The sequence below is a fragment of the Thunnus maccoyii genome, chromosome 22 (genome assembly GCF_910596095.1).
Source record: "Thunnus maccoyii chromosome 22, fThuMac1.1, whole genome shotgun sequence".
Classification (NCBI taxonomy): Eukaryota; Metazoa; Chordata; class Actinopteri; order Scombriformes; family Scombridae; genus Thunnus; species Thunnus maccoyii.
Window position 1 is genome coordinate 23,191,486 of NC_056554.1, and position 24,991 is coordinate 23,216,476.

At 38.6% G+C, this 24,991-nt stretch overlaps 2 protein-coding genes across 6 annotated transcripts in view; both read left to right on the forward strand.

The window, feature by feature from the left end:
• The window catches only part of txk (TXK tyrosine kinase), a 20,869-nt gene extending 5,528 nt beyond the window's left edge, over positions 1-15,341 (forward strand). For all 4 annotated transcript variants that reach the window (XM_042401748.1, XM_042401751.1, XM_042401749.1 and 1 more), the window contains exons 2-17: positions 438-638; positions 6,300-6,348; positions 8,235-8,316; positions 8,416-8,547; positions 8,804-8,868; positions 9,549-9,608; positions 9,795-9,849; positions 10,000-10,079; positions 10,192-10,316; positions 10,425-10,499; positions 11,633-11,804; positions 11,947-12,163; positions 12,519-12,583; positions 12,715-12,833; positions 13,854-14,011; positions 15,169-15,341. In XM_042401748.1, the coding sequence (XP_042257682.1) occupies positions 626-638; positions 6,300-6,348; positions 8,235-8,316; positions 8,416-8,547; positions 8,804-8,868; positions 9,549-9,608; positions 9,795-9,849; positions 10,000-10,079; positions 10,192-10,316; positions 10,425-10,499; positions 11,633-11,804; positions 11,947-12,163; positions 12,519-12,583; positions 12,715-12,833; positions 13,854-14,011; positions 15,169-15,240 (1,539 nt within the window). In that variant the 5' untranslated portion in view covers positions 438-625 and the 3' untranslated portion in view covers positions 15,241-15,341. The remainder of the gene's footprint in view (positions 1-437; positions 639-6,299; positions 6,349-8,234; positions 8,317-8,415; positions 8,548-8,803; positions 8,869-9,548; positions 9,609-9,794; positions 9,850-9,999; positions 10,080-10,191; positions 10,317-10,424; positions 10,500-11,632; positions 11,805-11,946; positions 12,164-12,518; positions 12,584-12,714; positions 12,834-13,853; positions 14,012-15,168) is intronic.
• A 995-nt stretch (positions 15,342-16,336) lies between these two features.
• Positions 16,337-24,988, forward strand: LOC121889580 (G2-specific protein kinase nim-1-like). Of its 2 annotated transcripts, none has more exons than XM_042401632.1 (11): positions 16,337-16,449; positions 17,876-18,054; positions 18,691-18,885; positions 19,559-19,743; positions 19,835-19,947; positions 20,464-20,603; positions 20,923-21,011; positions 21,337-23,475; positions 23,691-23,784; positions 23,883-24,039; positions 24,664-24,988. In XM_042401632.1, exons 2-11 carry the CDS (start codon positions 17,887-17,889, stop codon positions 24,780-24,782), a joined length of 3,399 nt encoding a protein of 1,132 aa, XP_042257566.1. In that variant the 5' UTR covers positions 16,337-16,449; positions 17,876-17,886; the 3' UTR covers positions 24,783-24,988. The 2 variants fall into 2 exon arrangements, with proteins under 2 accessions (XP_042257566.1, XP_042257567.1); XM_042401633.1 differs by having other exon boundaries at positions 19,559-19,734.
• The last annotated feature ends 3 nt before the right edge of the window (positions 24,989-24,991 follow it).

A 24,991-nucleotide genomic window follows, 5' to 3' on the forward strand; every position in this document is an offset into this window, starting at 1 on the left:
GTGCGTGCTTTCAGTATGTGTGTGTGTGTGTGTGTTCTTCCTGGAGTTATTCGCAGAGACGGATGCTTTGTGGTTTCATTCACGTCAGTCTTTCACTTCCTCTCCATCTCTTCGTCTTTATGTCTCTCCCACTCTCTCTATATATACACAGACATAATAATGACATGTTTTCAACCCGGATGTCAGAAACTTTTATCGATGTGGTCGACGCATAAAGCATCACTAGCAAGAAAAAAACATCTCCTCCCCTTCCTCTTCCTCTGCATGTCTTTCTCTCTCTCTCTCTCTTTTCTTTGTCCTCTCATCTTCTTCTTCTTCTTCTCTTGTACCCTTCATCTTCTCTACTTCCTCCACCCACCTGCCTCTCTCTCTCTCTCTCTCTCTCTCTCTCTCTCTCTCTCTTTCTCTTTATCTTTCTACATCTATTGTCGCTCAAGGTTTCCCACCTGTGGCGTCGTACCAGCCCAGTCGACGCAACGGATTGCAGAGAGAAAATCGGCGCTGAAAAAAACTCGAGCTGAAGCAGAAAAGCTGGAGCTGGAGAGGAGATAGAAGAAGAAGAAGAAGAAGAGGAGGAGGAGGAGGAGGAGGAAGAAGAGAGAGAGAAGAAGAGACACAGTCGACCATGATTCACTCAAGTAAGTGAACACAGACACATCTGCACAATAAACTAACTACATCTTACAGAATATAACAGACACACACACAGCATTATGAGATGAAATTAAACTTTCTTGACATTCGGACACAGAAGAAAAACCAAACATCTGTAAATGGAGTTCGACAAATCTAAACAACTCGACACTTTCAGCACAACATCAGGTTGAGTAGAAGGTATGAAAAAAAAACAGTTTCGGCACTGTCGAGGTGTGAAAAGTAAGAATAAACTGCTAAGACTTTACTGAGTCAAAGTAAAACATGTACAGTTCAGAAATGACAGAACAAACAGAGTGAGATCTATTAAAATGTCAACATATGTGCTGTGAGTCAAAAGAGAAAGATATATAAATATGTGAAGTAAACAGTGCTTATAAAAGAGTCTGAGTGGAAGTTATAAACATCTTTTAAAAAATTGTCTTTGAATGTTTGTTTTTTTTAAATCCCAAAATGTGAATGTGGAGCTAAAATCTCCTTCGTTTAGCGTTTTCCTCTAAAAACCGTGAAAACCAGTCAAATTTAGACCAATAAGAGATTTTGAAAGTTGGCGGTTTGATTTGAGATGTGACAACACACATAGGCTCATCTGCGGTTCTTTTTTTTTTTTTCTACTGTTTTAATTAATCTTGATGTTGGAGACGTGCAGAGAGGTGGAAATGGAGAGATTGAAAGCAGCAGAAAGGCAGAGACACCTGTCTGCAGAGTAGCACCTCCGATCTGCTGACTACACTGACACATTTATCAGATTGAGTGAGGGTTTCGGTTCTGTTTCTGTCACTGGCACAAGGCGGGCATTAAGATCAGCTCCACAAGACTCTTAACGGCACACTGAGGTGTTCTCTGATCTGATCAGCAGAGCGACATCATGGGTGTGTGTCACCCAAAACCGTTACAGATCACTGGTGAAAAATAAAGGTGTTTTATGATGTGACAACGCTATGGTTAAGGTTGGGTTTGTTAAACGGCCGGTCTTAAAGCAACAGTCAGGAGCCCAACTGAACACTGAAACCTGTTTTTCTTGCTGTAATCCTCCTGTTCATACTGACTGGCCTTTTAAACCAGTTTAACCCCACCAGGGTCAAATGAAAACAATGCAGTTTTTTTCCAGTATACACCGCCTACAGCAATGCTTCCCAACTTTTTTACCTTGTGAAAACTTGAATGAAGGATTGTCTTCTTGCTATCGTCAATGGTTGTTTGTGAGATTACGACAAGCTTCTTCTAGCAGACTTTAATATGAAAGTGGTTTCTTTCAACCTCAACCTTACCTTAACCCCAACCCTAACAAAGTACTTATGTAAAGGATGGGTTCACAATTTTTCAAGACGGTTTAAGACAGCAGCACAAAATGAACATTGAAACATGTTTTTCTTGCTGTAATCTGTAATCATTCCTCCTGTTCATACTGACCATTAGATCCCTTCATAATGCACTTACAATGGAAGTGATGGAGGACAAAATCCACAGTTTCTGAGCAAAAATGTATTTAAAAGTTTATCTGAAGCTAATATGAAGCTTCAGCGTCCAAATGAGTCAAATCAAGTAGATATCTTTCAACGTTACATCTTCTTTGGTACAAATTTGCCTCTTTTTTTTAAAAAAATATCCTTCCAATGCAGCTCAATGGGGAAGCACAAAGAGGAAATTCTGCACTAAAAAGAAAGAAGTCACTTGGGAAGATATCCACTTGATGTGACTAAGTCAGACTGCTGAAGCTTCATATTATCTCTGGATATAATAACTTATTTTCACAAAATGAGGACTGTGGATTTTGTCCTCCATCACTTCCATTGTAAGGTCATTATGAAGGGATCTTCTAATGGTCAGTATGAACAGGAGGAATGATTACAGCAAGAAAAAACATGTTTTAATGTTCATTTTGTGCTGCTGTTTTAAGACCGTCTTGAAAAATTGTGAACCCGTCCTTTGAATAAGTACTTTGTTAGGGCTGGGGTGAAGGTTGAAAGAAACCACTTTCGTATTAAAGTCTGCTAGAAGAGGCTCGTCGCATGAATGTAAATACAGTTATGTTGTTTTGTTGCGTTTGCTGAAACGAGTGATTTTGTCGTTTTTCTTGGTAGGACAGTCTCGCTCAGTTTGTCTAAAGTGGCTTTTTAAACCAGTTTAACCCCACCAGGATCAAATAAAAACAATGCAGTTTTTTTTCCAGTATACACCTCCTACAGCAGTGCTTCCCAACTTTTTTACCTTGTGAAAACTTGAATGAAGGATTGTCTTCTTGCTATCGTCAGTGGTTGTTTGTGAGATTATGACAAAGTCAGCAAGAGTTGTGTGATGCTCACCAACAATTAACCTTAACCATAGTGTTGTTACATCATAAAAGGTTATTTTTCAGCAGTGATTTATGTCTTTTATCATTTATTTTGGAGGACTTGTTTATATAATAAAGGCGTAAAATGGCCGAATCATATTTAAGAAACATTTTTAGAGATAGGCTGCGATAAGGGGGTCAGGATATGGACTTCCTTGAATGGGGCTTAAATGATGAGCAAACATGAATGAGATGAAATAAGTGAATAATACAGCTCTTATAGACTTTCCAAATATTATTGGATTGAATGACTCAAATTCTGAAGATAAAAAAGTAATTTTGGGTGATTTGTGATGCTAATCTCATCCAAATTAGGCCCAAATTGAAAAATCATAAAAAGATCGCTAATTTGTGGTGATGCACCCATTTACTCGTGCTGTGGAGAGCACCGACTGTATATAACATTGAGAAATGTAAGAGCTCAATGTCTGATGTCAAGAGAATAAGGAAGCTTCCAATTCTCAAGACTATTTTCGGCTGTCTTGAGGTGCCCGGTACAGATGAGTCATTTAAAAGAAAAAGAGATGTGGTTACAATGAGCACCATCACAGCGAGAAGCCGAGAAAAAAATTAGTGCGACCAGAGCATCGTGTGAACAAAGGTTTCAGTCGTTTGGCTTACCCATTAGGTGTAAATTAAGAAGTGTAAAGTAGGTTCTGTGAAGAAAATTAGAAATAATTTGCTGGTGGTCAGATTTAAGAGAAAAGTCTTTCATATTTACACATGAATGATCAGGGTCAAGATCAGGGCAATCCCGCCTCCACTTCCTGTCTGGTGGAAGAGAGTCTTGAAAGTCCTTAAAAGGAACGAATCATTGCACATTTCCAGGTCTATATTTATATTCAAGATTCATTCATTATGATCATTTTACAGCACAAGGTTGTATAACAGAATGTGATTTGGAGTCCATTTATGCTACTCACAAAAACAGAAATTATACAAATGGATTAATAAATAATAGGTCACAAAAATAAAACTATTTTTTATATTGGAGTGCGGAGGATGAATCGAGGAGTCTGGTGGTACAACAGCAGATACTTCTTTATTTCGTGCCAGATGGCAGCAGGCTGTGGGTCGGTATTGTGTTTTAGTGTCCTCTGGGCTCAATGCAGATTCCTCACCTCACTGATATCACTGATGCTTGGTAGATGGGTGGTTTTAATCACCCGCTGCAGAGTCACTTTCTGATTTTTCCAGTCAGGGTGCTTTCTATTGCTCCTCCGTAAAATTTAACAAGTTATTCTAGGGTTCTACTAGAATATCTTTGCATGATTTACAGTTAAAAACTCCTTATTATTCTTATACTGGCCCTTTAAGCAGCCCCTCAGTTCAGCCTCTGTCTGAAACAGGCCGTTTCAGTTCCTGTCTCTTTAAGACCCCCCTCAGGAATCTTCCTTCGGCTCTTGAGGCTACATAAACAAACTACAGTAGCAGGATTTTACTGCTACTGATTTTATCATCCAACATCATAACAGTATAAAAATGACAAAAAAAATCACAAAAAGCAGAATATGTCCCCTTTAAGAAGGCATTGATACAACATAGATACCAAACCATTATTACTGTTGGTAGCATGAAACCGTGGATGTGATGGATGGATAAAGGACTTTTTTAGATGACTGTGAAACAGGCCTTTCTCAGTGTTTATGGATGTTTCTACTGCTCCAAAAAGAAGGTGTAATAGGTCTACCGCCAGTCAACAGATCTAGCTGAATAAAACAAACAAAAGTCAGTGTTGCAAAAAGCTGATCTATGATCAGCAATTTATTAGCTATTTGAGCACTGACATTAATCTTACATTTTATATACACTATATAGAAAGTGCTCATACAATAATAATGGCGAGTCGACAGAATTCGCCATTAATCACAAACATAAATAAGACATCAAAGAAAAACAAACTTGTGTAAAATACTAATAAAAATAGGAAGAAAAATATGTATAGTTAGTTTGAGTTTAAATAACTTTGAAGGGTCCAGTAAATTCGGTTAATTATTCTAAAATTGAATAAGTTTAGTCTTCATGTCCCTTGATACCAGTTTGGTGTTCAAGTCATTTCCCTGTACTGCATTTATAGACTCATTTATCAAGAGAAGATAGTATCTAGATACCTTGTGACCAAGTCCTAATACACATAATAACTGATCAATACCTTTAATCTCCGGTTGGCAACATTTACTCAAAATATATGCAATAAAAACTATGAATTTGAATGTATCGCCATGATTGATTAGCTGCTAAATTATATTCTTGACAGAGATCTTCAAAGGGCTTCAGAGTCTTATTATTATATAAATCGCCCACGTGTCTTAAAGCCACAATGTAACCAAACCCTCCATATAAATGTCACTAATAGAGAGTTCAGGGCTTGACCACAAACTTGATGAGGTATTTAAATATGGACTGAAGTCAAACTACCTTGATACTCTGCCCCACACCCACTTCAGATGTGCGATAACCAGATGTAATTTATATTCGCCGGATCTGACTGGAGGAAGAGGACAAACAGTTGTTTTGCATATATCCAAAACCTAAATGCCAAAAATCTGTTTCTAATCTGACTTGGGAGCCTGTGGAGGAGGGAAGTTCTCGGTTGGCCTACAGAAACATCAGAGAAAGTGTGTTAATTGGATGTCGGTTCACCACAAACCACCAAAACAGTTCATCACTCCTGATGGCATCGAAACACATGACAAGAGGATAACTAACATATCAGCCGCCACATAACGATCATTGGTTTGCAGATGTGTTCACCTGCACACACACACACATAGAAAACACAGCAGGAAGACATACTGCCTTTTGTCTTTGCACACACACACATACACTCATACAGTACAAATGCTGAGAAAATGACCCACACTCTTTCTTTTTAATCGCCCACGGAAACACTCACACGCATTTACAGAGAGACAACGAGTGTGTCAGTTCTATAGAAAAGGAAACTATACTTCCGGACAAAGACCTCCCACTCAAAACCACAAAGAAAGAGAGAAAGACAAAGAGACAATGAGAGAAGAAAGTTCAACTAAAACAGTCGTAGAAACAATCAGAAAATGTGAAAGATATGAAAAAGATGTAAGTCACTCTTTATTTTTGTTTTTTCCCCACTTAAAATGATAAAATGTCCATCACAAGAGCTTATGTAGATATTAAAGCGTCAGTTCACTCAAACAATAAAACTACTCTAGTGGCGGTCAGCGTGCATGAAATGCACTAAACGAAACTGATATTGTACTAAGCTGTTTTTTTTTTTTATTATGACCACAGTAATGCAGTGTGAACATGTTCTAACTGTTTCCTCCTCCAGATCACTCCATCCACTCAGTCTTCTGCTGCTGCTGTGCCGTCCAGACCAGGTACAGTCTGCCGATGTTTTACAGGCTCCGACGTCAATATAAGGAGCAATTCAGTTCCCTAAATGTATATTTTCAAAGCAGCAATTAAATTATTTCACTTCATTTTCATGATTGACAGATAAAAAGATGCATATAACCAGTGCAAAAGGGTGACTCCAGTGGGGTTTTAGGGTTTCTTTGTCTGTATTTTCTTATATTTCATGCTTCATCTCCCTTTAATATTAATTCTGACAGTTTTTACCTGCTTGCAAAACCAGCTCAGCAAAATGTGTCAGGCTCTTTCAGTCCTATTCAAATCAAAACTGCTTAACAGACACTTGTGATTCACTCAAATAAGGCGAATCTTTACTGTGAATAATTGAATCATACAGAATATTAATATCAGTCCACATGTATCATCCACTAAAAGTAGATAAGATTTCATCTGAATTCATTTACATGTGTTTCATTAGTTCACACACTGAAAAACAAGACTAAGAGTCTACAGCTACACTAATGGCTCTTTGAGGCCGTACTAAGGCACCGTGGAGCTTTGAGCTAAACGTGAATGTTAGCATGCATTTTTAAAATTAAGATTTTACAAGTCACCTTGTTGTAATTTTGGTATTTTACTTGTATCTTGGCGTGAGTCTTCCAATCCATATTTACCATATTGTGAGTTTGTCAATCACTTATGAGGCACTGTGAATTGCATTCGACTTGTGAAAGGTGTTGTATCAATAAAGGTTGATTTGATTGATTGACTGGGAGTAAGTTGCTGCCTCAAGTGGAGTTCAAGCATGTCGGGGTATTGACTGTATTGACGAGTGTGAGGCTGACAGGCAGATCAGTGCAGCATCAGTAGTAAAGCAGGCGTTGTACTGGACCGTTGTGGTGAAGAAAGAACTGAGCCAGAAGGCAAAGCTCACGATTTACTACGTCCCTACTCTCAGCTGTGGTCACGAGCTTTGGGTAGTGACTGAAAGAATGAGATCCGGATACAAGCAGCTGAAATGAGTTTCCTCTGCAGGGTGATTGGGCTCAGCCTTATTGATAGGGTGAGGAGCTCGGACAGCCAGGGGGAGCTTGGAGTAGAGCTGCTGCTCCTTTGCATTGAAAGGAATCAGCTGAGGTGGTTTGGGCACCTAGTTAGGATGCCTCCTGGACGCCTTCCTCTGGAGGTGTTCTGGGCACGTCCAACTGATAGGACACCTCGGGGCAGACCCAGAACACACTGGAGGGACTAAACATCTCTTCTGGCCTGGGAACACCTTGGGATCCCCCAGGAGAAGCTGGAGGGCGTTGCCAGGGTGAAGGATGTCTGGGTTTCCTCAGTCTGATGCCACTGCCACCTGGTCCAGGATAAGCGATGGAAAATAGATGGATGGATGATTGATTGATTGATAAATACAGTAATGGACAAGTTAAAACTTTGACGTGATGATGGAGTTGGATGAAAAGTTAAGGTCAACAGAGTTATTACAATTCATCCTGAGGAGAACATGAATGTCTGTACCAAAGGTCGTGACAATCCATCCAATAGTTGTTGAGACGTTTCACTCAAAAACATAAATTTCAACCTCACATCGACACTGGACAAAAAGTCAGAAGATCACCAAAGTCGTTGTGATATATCGTCTGGGGACTATGAACGTCTGAACCAAATTTCATGGCAATCCATCCAAAGGTGTTGAGACATTTCACTTAAAACCCCAAAGGGACAGCAGATGAAGATGAGCTTTAAGCTAACTCTGGTACAATAAATCAAATTGTAATATTTATGTTTAAAATTGTGCAACGTCCCATAAATGTTGGACCAAGAATGTTTGTACAGAAACTGCAAATATGGTAGATATGAGAAAAAGTGAATAGAACAATAAATTAATTGATTCGTTGAATGATTTCAGGGAGTTCAGCACCCGCATGGAGCTGGAGGGAAGCACCTCCCTGTGTTTTCAGAGCAGACGACACCCAGGAAATGCCTACCGGGTAAGACAGAGCGTGTGTTCGTCATGAAAAGAGAAGGTAACTGAAGATGGGGAATTTATTTGTTTTTATCTCTTCATTGTTTTTCTCTGTCTCTCTCAGGTCGACAGGTCGAGGAGGAAGCTCCCGCTTCCCCCTCCCGAGGGTGAGGATGGTGAAGCCGAGGGGTTGGTAAGTGTTGTCGCCATGTACGACTTCACCGCCAAGGAGGACACTGACCTCACACTCAAACAGGTACTCACCCAAACACAATTAGTCAATGAATCTATTAGAAACTAAATCACCAGCTATTCTGAGTCAATTAAAACGTCAATGGATTGTCAAGAAGGTTCCAGCTTCTCAAATGTGAAATTGTGATGGCCATTTTTCACTATTTCCCGACATTTTGTAGTCTAAACATTAGACAAATTCTGATTGAGTGAAATCAACATGAAAATAACTGTTATTTGCAGCTCTAACACTCACACATAAACTTCTATCTAATCTACAGGGAGAGGACTACATCATCCTCCACAAACAAGACCAGCTGTGGTGGAGAGCGCAGGACAAACACGGGTAGGTGGAATTAAACCAGTTTAATACAAAACGATACGAATCTGTCAGTTGAGATTCACAACAAAATGACTCGTTCGACCAAACCCAGTTTAAACACGTTTCAGACACGTCTTTGGCAGCGCTACAAAAGACCAGAAAGACCGAAGGGTGTCATTTCTTATTTTTAAGTTTCAGTTTCTGTGACTCTTTTTTAAATGTTCTCCTTGCTGGGATGTCATATTCAAAATGAAAGAATGAGACTTTTTGCGAACTGGCAATATCAATATTATCATTGATCTATGTTTGACTTTTAAGAATCATTTTTGTGATGAAGTGATCTTATCATGTTACTGTTCTACAAATTACTATTGTCCAAATTAAAAAGAAAAGCATCAGTTTGGTTGTTTTGTAATATAGATATTATTCTAACACTGAAATTTAAATTTAAATTCATTTTGGTCTGTAACTAATTACATGAACAATTGTTCAAACAAAACAGTACAGTAAAAGTCATATACTTCATATAGTCAACACGGCATATACTGTGCATTTTGTACAGGCTAAAGGTGTCGGCTGAAGCTACATCTTTGTGCACTTGCCCCTTTTAAAGTTCACAACCTACTCAATGTCAAAACACAACATGAGAAAATAATAACATCAGGAAGTCACCAAATACTTTCTTTCTACTGTGTTTCTATCAGGAATAAAGGCTTCATCCCCAGTAACTACGTGACAGAGAAAAACAGAATCGAGGCAAACTCGTGAGTCTTGTAGTTTGTTTTTTTCATTATTCTGTGGAAAACTAAAACATCAAAGAACTCAACATTTTGCTTTCGGTGTTACAGAGGCTGGTACTACCACTCATAGATGATTTAACTATTATAAAAAATGACTGTTTTCCATTGATCAATTAAGTGTGTTTGCTTGTTTTGTTTTCCTTCCTGAAGGTGGTACTGCAAGAACATCACCAGAACAGAAGCTGAGCAGCTCCTGAGACAGGAGGTATCCACCTGTCTGTCTACCTGTCTCACTGTACATGCAGCAGTGTAGCTATCTGAAAGAAACAGTGACAAACGCCTCTTTATATTTGTTATGACTGTTAAAGTCTTTGTTTTTTTTGAGTCAAATGATGTTTTTCTGGTTGTTTTCCAGGACAAAGAGGGTGGTTTTGTGGTGCGGGAATCCAGTCAGAAGGGAGTCTACACTGTGTCTGTTTACACTAAGACATTAAGGTGATTCATATCCCAACACCTGAAAGTTAAAATCCCAGACTAACATATACAGTAAATCATTGGCTGTAAATTGATAAACGTTTCAACTTCCTGTTTGTTTTTGTGTGATCAGTGCTACCGGGGATATTAGACATTACCAGATTAAAATAACCGACACCGGACAATTCTTCCTCGCTGAAAAACACACCTTCAGCTCCATACCTGATGTCATACACTACCACGAACACAACGCAGCAGGTACATACACAAATCATCTTTCTGTGCATGCTACGGTGGAGACAACAGCGCTACATATAATGCTTCATTAGATATGATACGTGTGTGTTGGCATGTGTCTGTGTGTAGGTCTAGTAACCAGGTTGCGGTATGCAGTCGGGCCAATGGGAAGGTGTGTTCCTGCCACGTCAGGATTCAGCTCAGGTAAATAAAGAAACAGTATAGCTGCTCTGTGTATTATTTCACATTAATAAATCAATAATACCTTTGCTACATTTACACTAAGTGAACATACAGAATGTCTCATGACACAAGAGATGCTTCCTACAGGCAAAAACATTCTTTTTCCAAGTCTTTGAGTTGAGAAGTCAGAACTTTGCAATAATTTGACAAACTTTTTGAGTTAAAATTGACACCTCTTAAAGTCTACTAGACTTTTTTTTTAAGTTAATCATATGTAATGTTACAATACTTCCAACAATTTTTTAAATTGGTAATTTGGTTTCATGTATTCAATAGTTTCCCTTAACTTTAGTAAGCTATAAAAACAAACTTGAAACAACTTGAAGCTGCAGATGTTATTTTCTTTAATTTTTGTCAACTTGTGTTATTATTATCACATGGTGATGAAGTTCAAACATACTTTACCTGCATTTAAAGTAGAAGTTTCTTAGATTTATTGTGTCTAGTTAATAAGTTTCTTAAAAGTGTTATTAGCCTGTCTTCAGTGATGTAAAAGTACATAAGTATGTGTGACTCAGGTTCATCAGTTGGTCTAAACTCTAACCCTAACCCTAACCCCTTAGCAGCAATAGTATACTTGCAATAAAATACAACTGTTACAGTTTAGAAGGGAGTTGTCGTTAAGGAGTGAGGGTGATAGTGAAAGGGAAGTGGGGACGGTTTTGGGAGGAAGACACTAAACATGTCGTTGATGCTTTGATGCATGCAAACCAGCTGTGGAGGCTAAGTAATTAACAACCAGGAATCAATAAGCAGAACCAAATAGTACGTTTCTCAGTTCTCACAGATACATTCAGAGAAAGTTTCAAGTTTGTACAAGATGATTTTTATAGCCCACTAAATTTAGTGGAAACTAATGAATGCCTGAAAGTTTTAAACACAGTTGGAAGTATTGTAGAATATGTGATGTGTAATAAATAAGGTAAAACTTGCTTAACAACCTCAAGGGTCCTGTAAAGAAAAAGGCTTTAACATGAAATTAACTGGAGACCTAGTGTATCTTTCTTTCTTCTATTTATACTATACTTATATCTCTTCCTCTTTTCTGCTCATTCTCCTCTCTCTCTTCTTCTTCTCTCTTTCCCTCCCTGCAGAGAAGTGGGAGATCAACCCCAGCGAGCTGACCTTTATGAAGGAGCTGGGCAGCGGTCAGTTCGGTGTGGTTAAGCTCGGCAAGTGGAGGGCTCAGCACCGAGTGGCCATCAAGGCCATCAGGGAGGGAGCCATGTACGAGGAGGACTTCATTGAGGAGGCCAAGGTCATGATGTAAGGAAGGAGCAATGGAGGGAGTAGAAAAAGGACAAAGAGAGGATGGAGAAACAGAGCAAGATGTAGATGGAAAGAAATGAGAAGGAGGTTGTTGTCACCGCGAGAAAGTGAAACTGTGTGTTTATTGTCTCTCTCTCAGGAGGCTGTGCCACCCTAAATTGGTGCAGCTGTACGGCGTTTGCTTGCAGCAGCGCCCCCTGCTGATCGTGGCCGAGTTCATGGAGAACGGCTGCCTGCTGAACTACCTGAGGCAGAGGAGCAGAACTCTGAGGGAGGCGTGGCTTCTGTCCATGTGTCAGGACGTGTGTGAGGGGATGGAGTACCTGGAGGCACATAGTTTCATCCACAGAGACCTGGTGAGTCACTGTATGTGTGTAGTGAAACTCCCACTAGAAGACACATACGCAAAAGTTTATATTCAGCTGTTTTGTCATGTGAACATCAAGGACCGTGCTGGTGATTGTCCAAGTTTTAGCCTATTAATTACAAATCATGCATACTTTCCATTAATTTTGACCATTTTCTAAAAAATAGCTCTTGTTTCCATGCAGCAGTGTGTTAAGTAAAGTAGCATTTACTTGAGTACTTGAGTATTTCCATTTTCTCCTACTTTCTACTACATTTATATGTGCATGGATGGTTCTGAAATGTGGTGGAATTAAGTATAAAGTAGCACAAAATGGAAATGTTTGGATATTTTCTCTCATCCAGGCTGCCAGGAACTGTCTGGTTAATGAGAACAGCGTAGTGAAGGTCAGCGACTTCGGAATGACCAGGTAAGGCCGCCATTTTATCTCAGGTTTTAAGAAAACTTAACTAAGGTTTCCTGGAATTTGTATGTTCAAATTTGAAGCTGTACAAGAAGATGGACAGTTGGTATCTTTTGATTGTGTGTTCATATTTGCAGGTACGTTCTAGACAACCAGTACACCAGTTCTAGTGGTGCTAAGTTCCCTGTGAAGTGGTCGCCTCCTGAAGTTCTCCACTACAGTAAATACAGCAGCAAATCTGACGTCTGGTCCTTCGGTGAGGAACCACTTCATGATCCACTCAGTCTTAACAGTAGCTAATTACTACTAAAAGTAGCATAATTAACAGTACCAGCAATTCCTGTAGCGGTAGTACTTTTAGCAGTAGTTTGGTAGCAATAGTTGTATTTGACCCACACAGATTTTTAATGATCATTACAACTGATTTTTTAATCTGAAGCTGCTATAGCCAAAACTGATATTCAGTATCTTTAAAACTGAAACGTACAAGCATAAATGTACAAAAACAAACAAACAAAAAAATAAATAAATAAATACAAATACACTGATGAAGTACAACAGCTGAGAGGTCTTTTTTAAGTACTTAAATATGAAGTACTTTTGGACTAAACCTGAATCGATTTTAAGGTATTTTAGCCAATTCTTTATAACTTCATCCCTGTTTATATATTATAAATATATTAGATTGTTATTCATTTAAAATGTAATTAATACAAGAGACATATAACATATATAAAATGCGTTTTTAAAAAAATTCTTTGAAGATATATGGGTGTCTACAGATAAAGACGAGAAATGATCTCCATCTAGTGGTGAGAGGTTGTAACTACAACAACACAGAATAAAACGTGAGATTCAGATGGAGGTGAGCACATAAAATCCAGCCTAACATAGAATATAGAAAAATTACATATTAAACATTTGAAAAAATTTAAATTATACCTATCTTAAAAAGTGTGTGTTATTTTCTCTTTTAATGTGTTTTTCCTGTTTCAAATATTCTATGTCTGATCTATGGATGACTGGATTTTCTGTGCTCTAAATTGAATGAATAATTGTTAGAAAAAGGATTTTAAAAACTCTGTAGAGGTGAATCCGTCACCTCTTTTGTACAGGAAGGTAAGAATAACCATGTTGTTCCTAATAAAAGTGGATATTTTCCCAGCTAAAACACGAAAATTGAATAAAAGTAGTAGTAACAGCAGTAATATAGTAGTATTGCTGTACGTTTTCTACCAGTTCTGACGTGTGTGTGTGTGTGTGTGTGTGTGTGCAGGTGTTGTGATGTGGGAGATCTACTCGGAGGGTCGGACTCCGTTTGAAAACAGATCCAACTTGGATGTGGTCAATGACATCACCAAGGGAATCCGGCTGTACCGACCGCACCGTGCCTCGCAACCGCTCTACGCTATCATGTACCGCTGCTGGCACGAGGTACACACTCATCCACTCAGTCATTCATTCATGTGTTCATTTAGTGGTATTGTTTCACTGTGACCAAAAAACATATTTGCTCAGTTTCTCATTATAACGTAAAAACGTTCTTGTTTTAACACGATCCTTTTCACATTATAACAAGGTATTTTTTAATGTCATTATGATGTTTTCTTGTTTTTACTACATATCAGATTATTCCATTTTTACAAGAAACTTTTCCTATAATAACATATTTTATTTCATTATATCACAAAACTTTCTTGTTATTTCACAAAGTGAACTAGAGCTGCAACAATCAGTCATACATACATACATAATTAAATATTGTTTTGATAATTTTGAAAGCAAAAATTCTTAAATGTGTTCTTTTGAAGCTTTTCTGTGTCATATGTGACAATAAACTGAATATCTTTGGATTTTTGACAGTTGATCAGACAAAACAAGACATTTGAAGATGTCACCTTGAACTCTAAGAAATTATAAAGGGCATTTTTCACTATTTTTCTGACATTTTAAGGACAAAACAATTAATCAAAGAATAGATTGAAATAACTAGCAGATTGATCGATCATGAAAATATTTGTAAGTTGCAGTCCTAAAGTGAACAAACATCTCCGTAGGGATGTGCCAGAGACTAAACCTTCCTGAAGTTTTCTCACACTGCCAAAAAAATTCTCATCACAAGTTCCACTTACTTGCTTCTGAAGCTTTCAGCTACATCTAATGGCCTTCCTCTGCAGATGTAGTTAGTTGACATGGAAATGCTTTCATTGTTATCATGTGAGCTGAGCGCAGAATTTCGCTCGTGTGATAATATGTATGGAAACTCCAAAATTCTAGAAAATACAAAAAAATAACTGATATCCTCTGAGGAAGGCCACAAGATGTGGTTGAAAGCTTTGGAAATACTGTAAATGGAGTTTAAATTTTAAGCTGACATTACCACTCAGTTATTTATATTGCAATATAAATGTTATATCATCTGGTATATTGAGAGAAAATCAACATGTTGGAAGTTGTAAAAGTATCACAGCTTTTGTAAACCACTGTATCACACCTTCTTCACTGTTTTTATTTTTCCTCTCCTCCTCCTCAATCCCTTCTGTTCTTCTGTCCGTCCTCCACTCTTCTTCTTCTTCGGTGGTGAACTGTAGAGGCCTCAGGGTCGTCCAGCTTTCTCGGAGCTACTGGAGGAAATCAGAAAACTGGCAGAAAACCCGGATTGACACGGACATAAAATTTGTGTTTTTCAAACTATGTTTACTGTTATCATGAATGTACACAGACTGTAAATAATTATTTGTTCATTAAATGCTTTTATAATAAAAGAGGCCTTTTTGATACTCTTTTTGTTTTAGTTTGGATTTTTTTTTTACCTTGATACAAACGCATATAATCAAAAATACATGTAAAAACATCATATTAAAAATATCATGTACTGGTCTTCATACTATATGTGAAATGTTAATAATAAAAGCAGTGTGTAGTCGGGGTCACATTTCACACGTCTATGAGTTGTTAACAGCTCCACCAAATAGTGATTTTTCCCTCTAAACTTCTCACATGCTTTCATTTCAATAAATGTTCAAATGATCCAATATTTCAGCAAAAATCAAAGATTAGAGAAAAAGTCCAAAAACTGAAAACAGATTTGTGTATCAGAACTTTGTCTTTTCTTCTTTCCTCTCCCATTAATCATCTCACGACCCCTCAGATTTATCTGCTGACCCTTTGGAGGGCCCCGACCCCTAGGTTGGGAACCACTGGACTAAACTAGCTAACTGTATATAAAGTAGTGTAAACTAGCTCCACCTCCAGCAGCTACAACAGTAACATGCTGCTCTAACACTGATGCTTCACTATTAATAATCTAATGATGTCATATATAATAATATATCAGTCAGAGGGACCAAACCACTACTTTTACTGCAATACTTTAACTACATCAAGCTCATAATACTTATGTACTTTTACTGCAATACTTTAACTACATCAATACTCATAATACTTATGTACTTTTACTGCAATACTTTAACTACATCAAGCTCATAATACTTATGTACTTTTACTGCAATACTTTAACTACATCAAGCTCATAATACTTATGTACTTTTACTGCAATTCTTTAACTACATCAAGCCCGTAATACTGTGTATGTACTTTTACTGTAGTAGGATTTTTCATGCACGACTTTTACTTGTAATGGAGTATTTTTACACTGCTTTATTGTTACTTTTACTTTAGTAAAGGATCTGAATACATACATAAGTAAACTGCTTGAATAAAAGTAGGAGCGCGTGGCGGGGGGCGTTACCACGGCAACGTGTCGGGTGACACACAGAGTCAAGTTAACGTCTCCGGTGACCGCAGGACGACACGCACATAATGTTACTCCAGTGTTTACGTCGATAACGGAAGATAAAGGAGCTTGTAAGGTCAGTGTGTTAAAATCTAACTGCTGCACGTCAGCGGACATTATCTAACATGTTGTTGTTGTTCTGTATCTCTGTAATATTTCTCTGATATTCAACACTGAGCTGTTTTCTACAATTAAAGTTCTGGTAAAAGTTGAAGTAGTTTATATATGACTGAAGGCTGCGTTATGTTTAACCGCTCCGTGTAGATGTTCTGCTGTTAGAGGGTTGGTAGGCTTTTAGTAGGAAGGATAAGTTTACAGTTTTCAAGACTGCCTGAAAACAACAGTCAGATGAACATATCAGTCCCTCCAGGATAATTGTGGTAAAAAAAAATCTTGATTTTGCAGCGGATTTTCCCAAAAATTGTGATACAATTGGCGATGTTTTATCAGCTCTTTTTGCTGTAAAATTGTGGGAATTGGGGAAAATTGCAAGCAAAGGAATATAATGCGATTTCAACTACCAATGAAAAGTCATATATCATCACTTCCTTTGATAAAAATCATTCTGCATATAACAGAAACAACTATATTTCAGTGCTAATTTTTAATTGTATTTTCTGAACATGAGAGCTATGGGCTCAAAGTTATATTAAGAAGAAAATACTGTACTTGAGTTCCATTTAAAAGCCTTTATTACATTTTTATTAATAAGTACAATTAATTTTACTTAATAAATTGACTTTTTGTGAACATCAGGTCACTGCGCCTTTTCTCTTTAGAATTTATTTCAGAATAGCTTTTATTTATAACACTGTTTGGGATTGTATCTGTGGGCCGATTAGTAAGTGAGGGCTAACAAGAATCACAGCTTAATTTAATACAATACAAAAACATACATTAATATATAATCTGTGTTGCACCTGGAGACGAGACTTACTTTATTGGTCATCCACACATGATAAACAGTGGCCTGCTTCGTTTATGGTTGTATAAAAGCAGGCTACTTAGTGGTGTCTTTGGAAAAAAATCCGTTGAAGTCAGTCTGCCACCTAGTTGTGTTTGTAAAGAGCAAATATGATATCATCAAATCAAATCGGCATAAGTTGTAGAATTAAAACAGTGTTAGAGTTCACACATTAATAGTTTGTGTCTGGTAAGTTTATTAGATGTAATTTCAGTGCAATGCACAGTTTCAATGTCTCTCCTCATCTGTGGACAGTATTGGATGGAAGAAGGTTAAATAAATTGAAATTTACAGGAGATCTACAGTAGATTTGTGAAAAGTTATGTAGCAGTGTTGATGTGAACTATAAAAGTCAAAACTTCAGCTTATATTTTGGGTCCAGATATATTTGCTGGACAATAATTGCTAAATATATTTTGAGTGTTACTGTATTAGTGATGTGTTGCTGTAATTTAATCCAAAAAGCAAAACAAGACACAAGAATCAGTGCGTCTCAATTGTTTCAAGCAGATTAGACTCTTCTCTTCTCACCTTTCAGTGTGTAGTCTAATGGAGCGTTATGAGTCTCTGGGTCTGGTCGGGGAAGGCAGTTACGGCACCGTGCTAAAGTGCCGTCATCGAGACTCCGGCCGCCTTGTCGCCATCAAGAAGTTCATGGACTCAGACGATGACAAGACGGTGAAGAAGATCGCCCTGAGGGAGATTAAGCTGCTCAGGGTACCTGTTAATCAATCCATCAGCCAATCAGTCAGTCAGTCAATCAGTCAATGAGTCACCGAAGTCGCCTGAAACCTGAGTGAAGCACAACACAAAAGCAGCCTGTCAATCACAAGACAAACACAACCCAGAACAATCCTGAGTCATTCTCTCATTTAGTTTGCAACTTAGAGTAAGAGGAAACATTAGAGGAAGAGAAATCAGCTGCTGAGATCATATTCAAGGAAAAAAACTGAGCAATAAGTTGTGATGAAATCATTGATTTGTAAGGAGATGGTTAGAGATTTCAGGGATTTTATAGAAATGAGTGTCAGCATGCTGAAACAGGACAATCATAGTCTGATTTATAAGCACTTGATCCTTGAAAATAAGGCTTTCACCATACAAAATATATGTGTGTCCTTTTATTGAAGCAGTGATGAACGTGTGATTGTGGGCACTGTGGAACCATCTCTGCTGCCTTTAGTACTGGCTTCAAGGTTCACACATGGCTGTGGCCAATTGGTGTAAACACAAAAATGCTTTTACATGAGGTTAAGGACATAATTTGCTGTTTGTTTTGTGCGGATAAGTAAATAAGAAACCACATCCAACTTTAAATGTACTTATTTCTCCACTCGTTTTCTAACCATCAAGCAACTACGTCATGACAACCTGGTGAACCTTCTGGAAGTGTGGAAGCGTCGCCGCCGTTGGTATCTGGTGTTTGAGTTTGTAGAGCGGACACTTCTTGATGATTTGGAGCAAAACTCGAATGGACTGGACCTGAACACCAGCCGGCAGCACCTGTACCAGATCCTGAGGGCCACCGCCTTCTGCCACCAGCAAAATGTAGGGATGTGTAAATATGCAACAACATGGTCAAAAAAAAAAAATTCCATATGTTGAAAAGACCCAATATGAACAATTTAAGCGGGCTACTTGATTACTATAAGCAAATTATTGAAACAGCATTTGTACAGGAATGATTCTGTCCTAAGCTTTTTGATCCATACAAATGGTTGATCACTGTAACCATGATCACTACAAGCGGTTTCCTTTGTATAAAGTAGCATCAAATGGAAATACTCAAGTAAAGGACAAGTACCTCAAAATTGTACTTAAGTACAGTTCTTGAGTAAATGTACTTGGTTACTTTCCATCACTGTTACACTGTGATTTAAAAAGAATAGTTTTAAAACATTTTGGATCAATACCATGGAGTCAGGAGTCTATTAGCTTAGCATAATGACTGAAAGCCATGGGAAACAGCAAGCCTGGCTCTGTCCAAAGTTTCAAAAAAAATCCTACCTAGTTGTAACCAAGTTGTGGTTTTACAGGGAGTTATGTCTTAGAACCATTTCTTTGCACCCTAAGATAAGCTGTATTTGTCTTCTCAGTCCTGTTGGGACAGACAAAAACACAAAAATTCTTACAGAAATACAATGTTAAAAGAGCTGACGATCTCTAATATGGCTGGCAAAGGTGGGATTTTTCCTGTATTTTCATTCCTCCTACCTTGCAGATCATCCACCGTGACATCAAACCAGAGAACATCCTCATCTCTCAGGGGGGTGTGGTCAAGCTGTGCGACTTCGGATTCGCCCGCACCATGGCGTCACCTGCTGAAGGCGGCATCTACACCGACTATGTAGCCACTCGCTGGTACAGGGCCCCTGAACTACTGGTGGGAGACACCAAGTACGGCAAGTAGGTGTTAGTGTGTAGACCTCAGGATGTGTTAGTATAGGTTGTCTGTTGATAAAGATGTTGACAGGTGTGTGTTTGTGTGTCTGTGCAGACCAGTAGATGTTTGGGCTGTAGGTTGTTTGTTAATAGAGATGTTAACAGGCCAGCCTCTGTTTCCCGGAGACTCCGACCTCGACCAGATATACCACATCGTCAGGTTCTTTGGTAAGAACATCACATTCACATGTGTCTTCACAAGTGCAGACACACAAAAAGCCAGAGGGACTTCCAAAAAAAAAATTGTGTGACTGCTATTTCTGGCATTTTAAATATTCATATAAATCTAGGGAATAAAACATTATGAAATTTGTCATGTCATGCTTTCCAAAGTAATGGTAGTCTTTAAAAAAGTAGAAAAAAAAGTAGAAATCCAGTGTAAATTGCTGTATTTATGATACACTACCCTTTAGAAAATCCTGTTTAGTTTTTGTTGATACTTTATGGTAGATAAATATTCTACATCTTCACAAAAAAGAACACTGTCCTTTACTGCCATATCTAGTTTTTAATTTTTGATTGATGTTCAATTCTAGCATCTTTTTAGGAGAAAATTGGCTGTAAAAAATATAGGTTACATGGGAGGTGTTTTGCCCAAAAGCATGCAGAGGATTTTGCAGTATATTTCAACCCTGGATAATGCCTGCAGTCAATCATACTCTGTTTTACTGTACTCTACTGTAGGTAACCTGACAGCTCATCACCAGGAGTTATTCTACAGGAATCCTGTATTTTCTGGAGTTAGACTGCCAGAATGTCCCGGCAAAATCCCACTGGAGCACCGCTTCCCTACAATCACACCCACCGCCCTGGACCTAGCACAGGTACACACAAGCATACACACAGAGACTATAAAAAACAAAATATAATGTTTGTGACACTAATATGTTTCTTTGGGTGTGTTTTGAAGCTTCAAATTTGCCACTTTGTCCCTTCTTAAAAGTAGAAAATCCCTATTTAGAGCAGAGTAACTGCAGCTTAAGGCACTTGCATATTGGCATCAAAAACCAGCGTGTGGTCTATGCATGGCGCTACTCCTATTTTACGATATTATGCTGCTTGTCCTGAATGGTGGCGCAAGCTGTGGGTTTGTTCAGATGTTTTTCAGGTAGACGGTAATATTATCTGTGTCGTCTCTATAAGGACTGTCTTCAGATGGATCCAGATAGAAGAGCTCAGTGTTCAGAACTGCTAGAACATCCTCTGTTCACACATGACTCTTTCCAAATCAGGTAACTCTGTGTGTTTGCAGTTCAGCAGGCAGTTTTAAAATTTTGTGTGGTTTATTTTTACAAACAAACTTAATGGTATCTCTCAAGTTGTTAAGATTCATCAGGATTTTAGGCAACATTAACTAGTCTCCGAATAAGGTAGAGTCCTCAGAGTAAGTTGAAATGTATGTTAGCCAGGATTTGCTAATTGGAACTTTTCCAGTATTGAGCAGTAGTGATACCCAAAATCAAACAAAATCAAACCATCAACCTTTTGACAGCTGATTAGCCTCCAAAATCAAGTTACTAACCTGCTACTATCTCTGCTTTCTATGTATCTATGCAGGTTTTTGGATGAGCTGAATGCTAAGATCCAGAAAGACCACAGAGAGAACTCTACCCTGCCCAAAATAACCAAGGCCCCAAGACGAGAAAGGGATGAAGAGGATGAGAGGAACCAGAGAGGCAAAGACAAGAAACAATCGGAAGACCTGAATGAGAAAGCCATGAAGGAAAAGGAGCAGAGAGAGAAGAAGGAAGAGGAAAAGATGGAGAAAACAAAAGGAAAGCAACCTTCAAAGCTGTCTAAAACAATTCGGAACACCTCAGAACCCTTGATGTCCACCAAACAATCCAAAACTTTAGGGGCCAAGGTTATTGATAATGCAGCAAAAACAGCTGTGACCATGAAAAGTAAATTGGTAAAAGCCACTGGTGCAGAGTTGAGGAAGGAACTTGAGATTTCAAAATCAACCAAAACCCTAAAATCCAATTCATCAGAGGCTACCAAGAATACAACAGATCTAAAGGACAATAACATAGTGGCAGCTAAACCTAAACATGGGAATGTTACTTCTCCAGAGCCAAGGGAGGGTCATTTGAAAAATATGGATACAAAAGACATAGACTCTAGTTGCTCAAACAAAGCTCTGTCAATTGATTACATGATGGTAGTAAAATCAAAACCTTGGAGATCTTCTCACTCAGAGTCAAGTCAAGAGTTTAGGAAGAGTTGGAACAACACAAACACAAAAGTACCCAAAATGTCTAAAAGCTTGACCACTGATGATCCAAATGGGAGTTCATCTCCAAAAGCTTATTTGGAATCATCTGTTGATGGTACGGACACCAATATAACACTAAAAAGTGTGTCAAGCAATGACCATACTGCCCCAACTATGTTTAAGGCACTCAACATGACTTCTACCTCTGAGCATCAGACAGATCGATTGACCATGGACACAGAGCAAAGAAAGGCCTCTGACTGCCCAAAGGCGCTGTCCTCAAACCCCAAGCCAACTAAGACTACCTCGAATTCTGGCACAAAAATGTCCAAAAACAACACGTCTTCCTCCAATAGCCTTTCAAAGACTCTGAACACGGATCTCTTAACGCAGTTGTCCACAGTTCATATGGAGACACTAACAAAAGGAACCTCAAATGCAAAGTTGTCCAAAACTAGCTCAACTTCAACTGCTAAACCTACAAATAACAGCACATGTGTATCTAACAAACCTTTGAACCTTCCAACAGACAGGGAACATACAGAAGTATCGGATGCAACCAAAAATCAGCAGGATAGTTGTAATACTCCAAACAAGAACATCAAGAAGGACGGATGCTTGAAGATGAGCCCAGCAACCAAAACACCTGAAAATCAAATTCGGATATCCCATGCTGCAGGCAGATATTACAAGCAGGATCCTGAATCTTCTGAGCCCTCCAGCGTCCATCAGCAGAGCACTTCCAAATCTAAGATCATCACAGAATCCAGAACAACCTCAACCTCCACACTGAATGAAATCCCTAAAACCAACACATCAGTAGGGCCTACTATTCTGAAAACATTAAAAGTCTCAGATAAAGAGAACAGAGAGGATTTAGCGCTTTCCTTGTCCATCAGTACAACAACTAAGTCTTCAATTAATCACGCCTCAAAGGTTTCTAGAAGTTCAAGTAACGAGCAAAAGAATAATAGCAGTGAAGCTGAACCCAACATGAAATTCCTGAAACCCCCTCACTCCAAATCTTTGGTCAGGGAACCTAAAACAAAGCTTGGGACTTTTAGCATTCACACTAGGTCAGTTACAATGACCTCAAAGACTCTGAAAACGACATTTCCTGCAGAGGCAAGCAAGAAAAGTGTCAATCCAGAAAGGAATGACACAACAAATATATCTGCCATTGCAGATACAACTTCAATCACATCCACAGCGACGTTAGACCACAGACCTTCAACTAGAAGCTCTGTCTTTCACTCAAACATGGACAGTGCAGACCTTCATGAGTTTGATTTCAGTGAAAGCACCATACTTCCTCCCTCTCCACCTCCTCCTCCTCCACCTCCCTCATCCACTCCTCTCCTCCTCCCTCCATCCTCCAACCCCCTCATCCCTTCCATCTCTGCCATCGGCACCAAAAGCCCCACCGCCAGCGATCACCTCAGTCTGGGCTCAACACTTCAACCTGGAACTCACAGCCTTAGGTACTAGAGTTCACATTATGTGACACACCAATTCTGATCTGACAAGAGATTCATTTAGATTCAGGTTGAAGCAGTATATCACCTTGGTTTCAAGTCAAGTTTCTGCTCTTCAGCGCCATAATCCCAATGGATCTATTGCAAACCTTGTTTCTGTTAATCAACTGGTGTCTAATTTGATATATGGTGGGATGCATTTGTGTGTGTGTGTTTTACAGGAGTGTAGACAAGCCAAGGCATCATGGTGGTATTTATAGTAGACTGACCCAACAGTCTCAGTCCAACCATGTTACAGGATCACTCACTGCACAGGTAACATGCCGTATCCATTATTCCTCACAAGCCACTTTTCACTCGTATACAACAAAAACGGACAAGTTACCATTGTGTATCTCTCTGTCTCCCCTCAGGCTTCGTCAGAGAGGAGTGTGACCTCTGAGCGATCTTTCCTGTCTGACCGCTGTAACCTTGGTAACAGCGGCAGTGTTGCGGTGCCCAAAAGGAAATTGGACATTCATTTCCCTGATCTGAGGAGCTCAGTGTTGCCAGACCTTAGAGGAAGAGAGGGTACGCAAACTGCACACAAGTCTTTACATAGTACCAACAATTCAGCAAGGCAACACATCAACCCTCATTATTGATGATGGCCCTGTCTTTGTCTTAATTGTTAATACTTACCTTTTTGGCAAACTAGGGTTCAAAAATAGCTACCTAGGTGAAATTCTTTAAAATTGAATCAGTGTTGTCTGACACTTCATGACACGGGGAAAAAGAAACTAAGAGATGTTTTAGCACCCCCACTCAGATAAATCAAAGACAAGTATAATTTCTTCAGTTCTTTTCAAATTCCAGCCAGGCATTTAAAATATGATTTGTCACACATGAAAAATGTCCTCATTTTGTTGTGCTACTTATACATCAAACTAAACTTTCCCTTATTCCAAAATATGCATAAGAGCACCACTATTTAATGCGATACTTATCCAATTGCATGAAATGAACATGCTAATATGCTAAATGCCAACTGCATCGAGGACAAACACAGAAATTCCAGGAACGTGTTACAGGTAATGAATTGAAGGACTTGTGTTTATGTACTCCCTATATACACATTATCTAATTATACTTACACCAGTCGAGCTAACTGTTGAGATACTAATTTAAGTAATAATTGCTCTAATGTTTTCCCAGGTAAATACGGCAAATGTGTTACCAAGGATCAGAGAAAAGACAAACATCCAGTTTCCTCCATTCCTCCATCAGAACAACAGCAGCATGAACGCAACAGTACTGACACAAACAAATCCTAATAAAATATGTCAGTCATTCATTTAGCATTAGCAGTGGCTAAATATAGCTAATGTTTATGTGGCACTTAGCAAAAAGCCAAAGCATATGTATGTATGTTCTAGTTACACCTGGTTATTTGTCAAATATTAGACCAAATATTGATTTAAATACAACAATGCAACAATTATATTATTGTATTTTATAATATTTTTGAACAAGAGACACACAA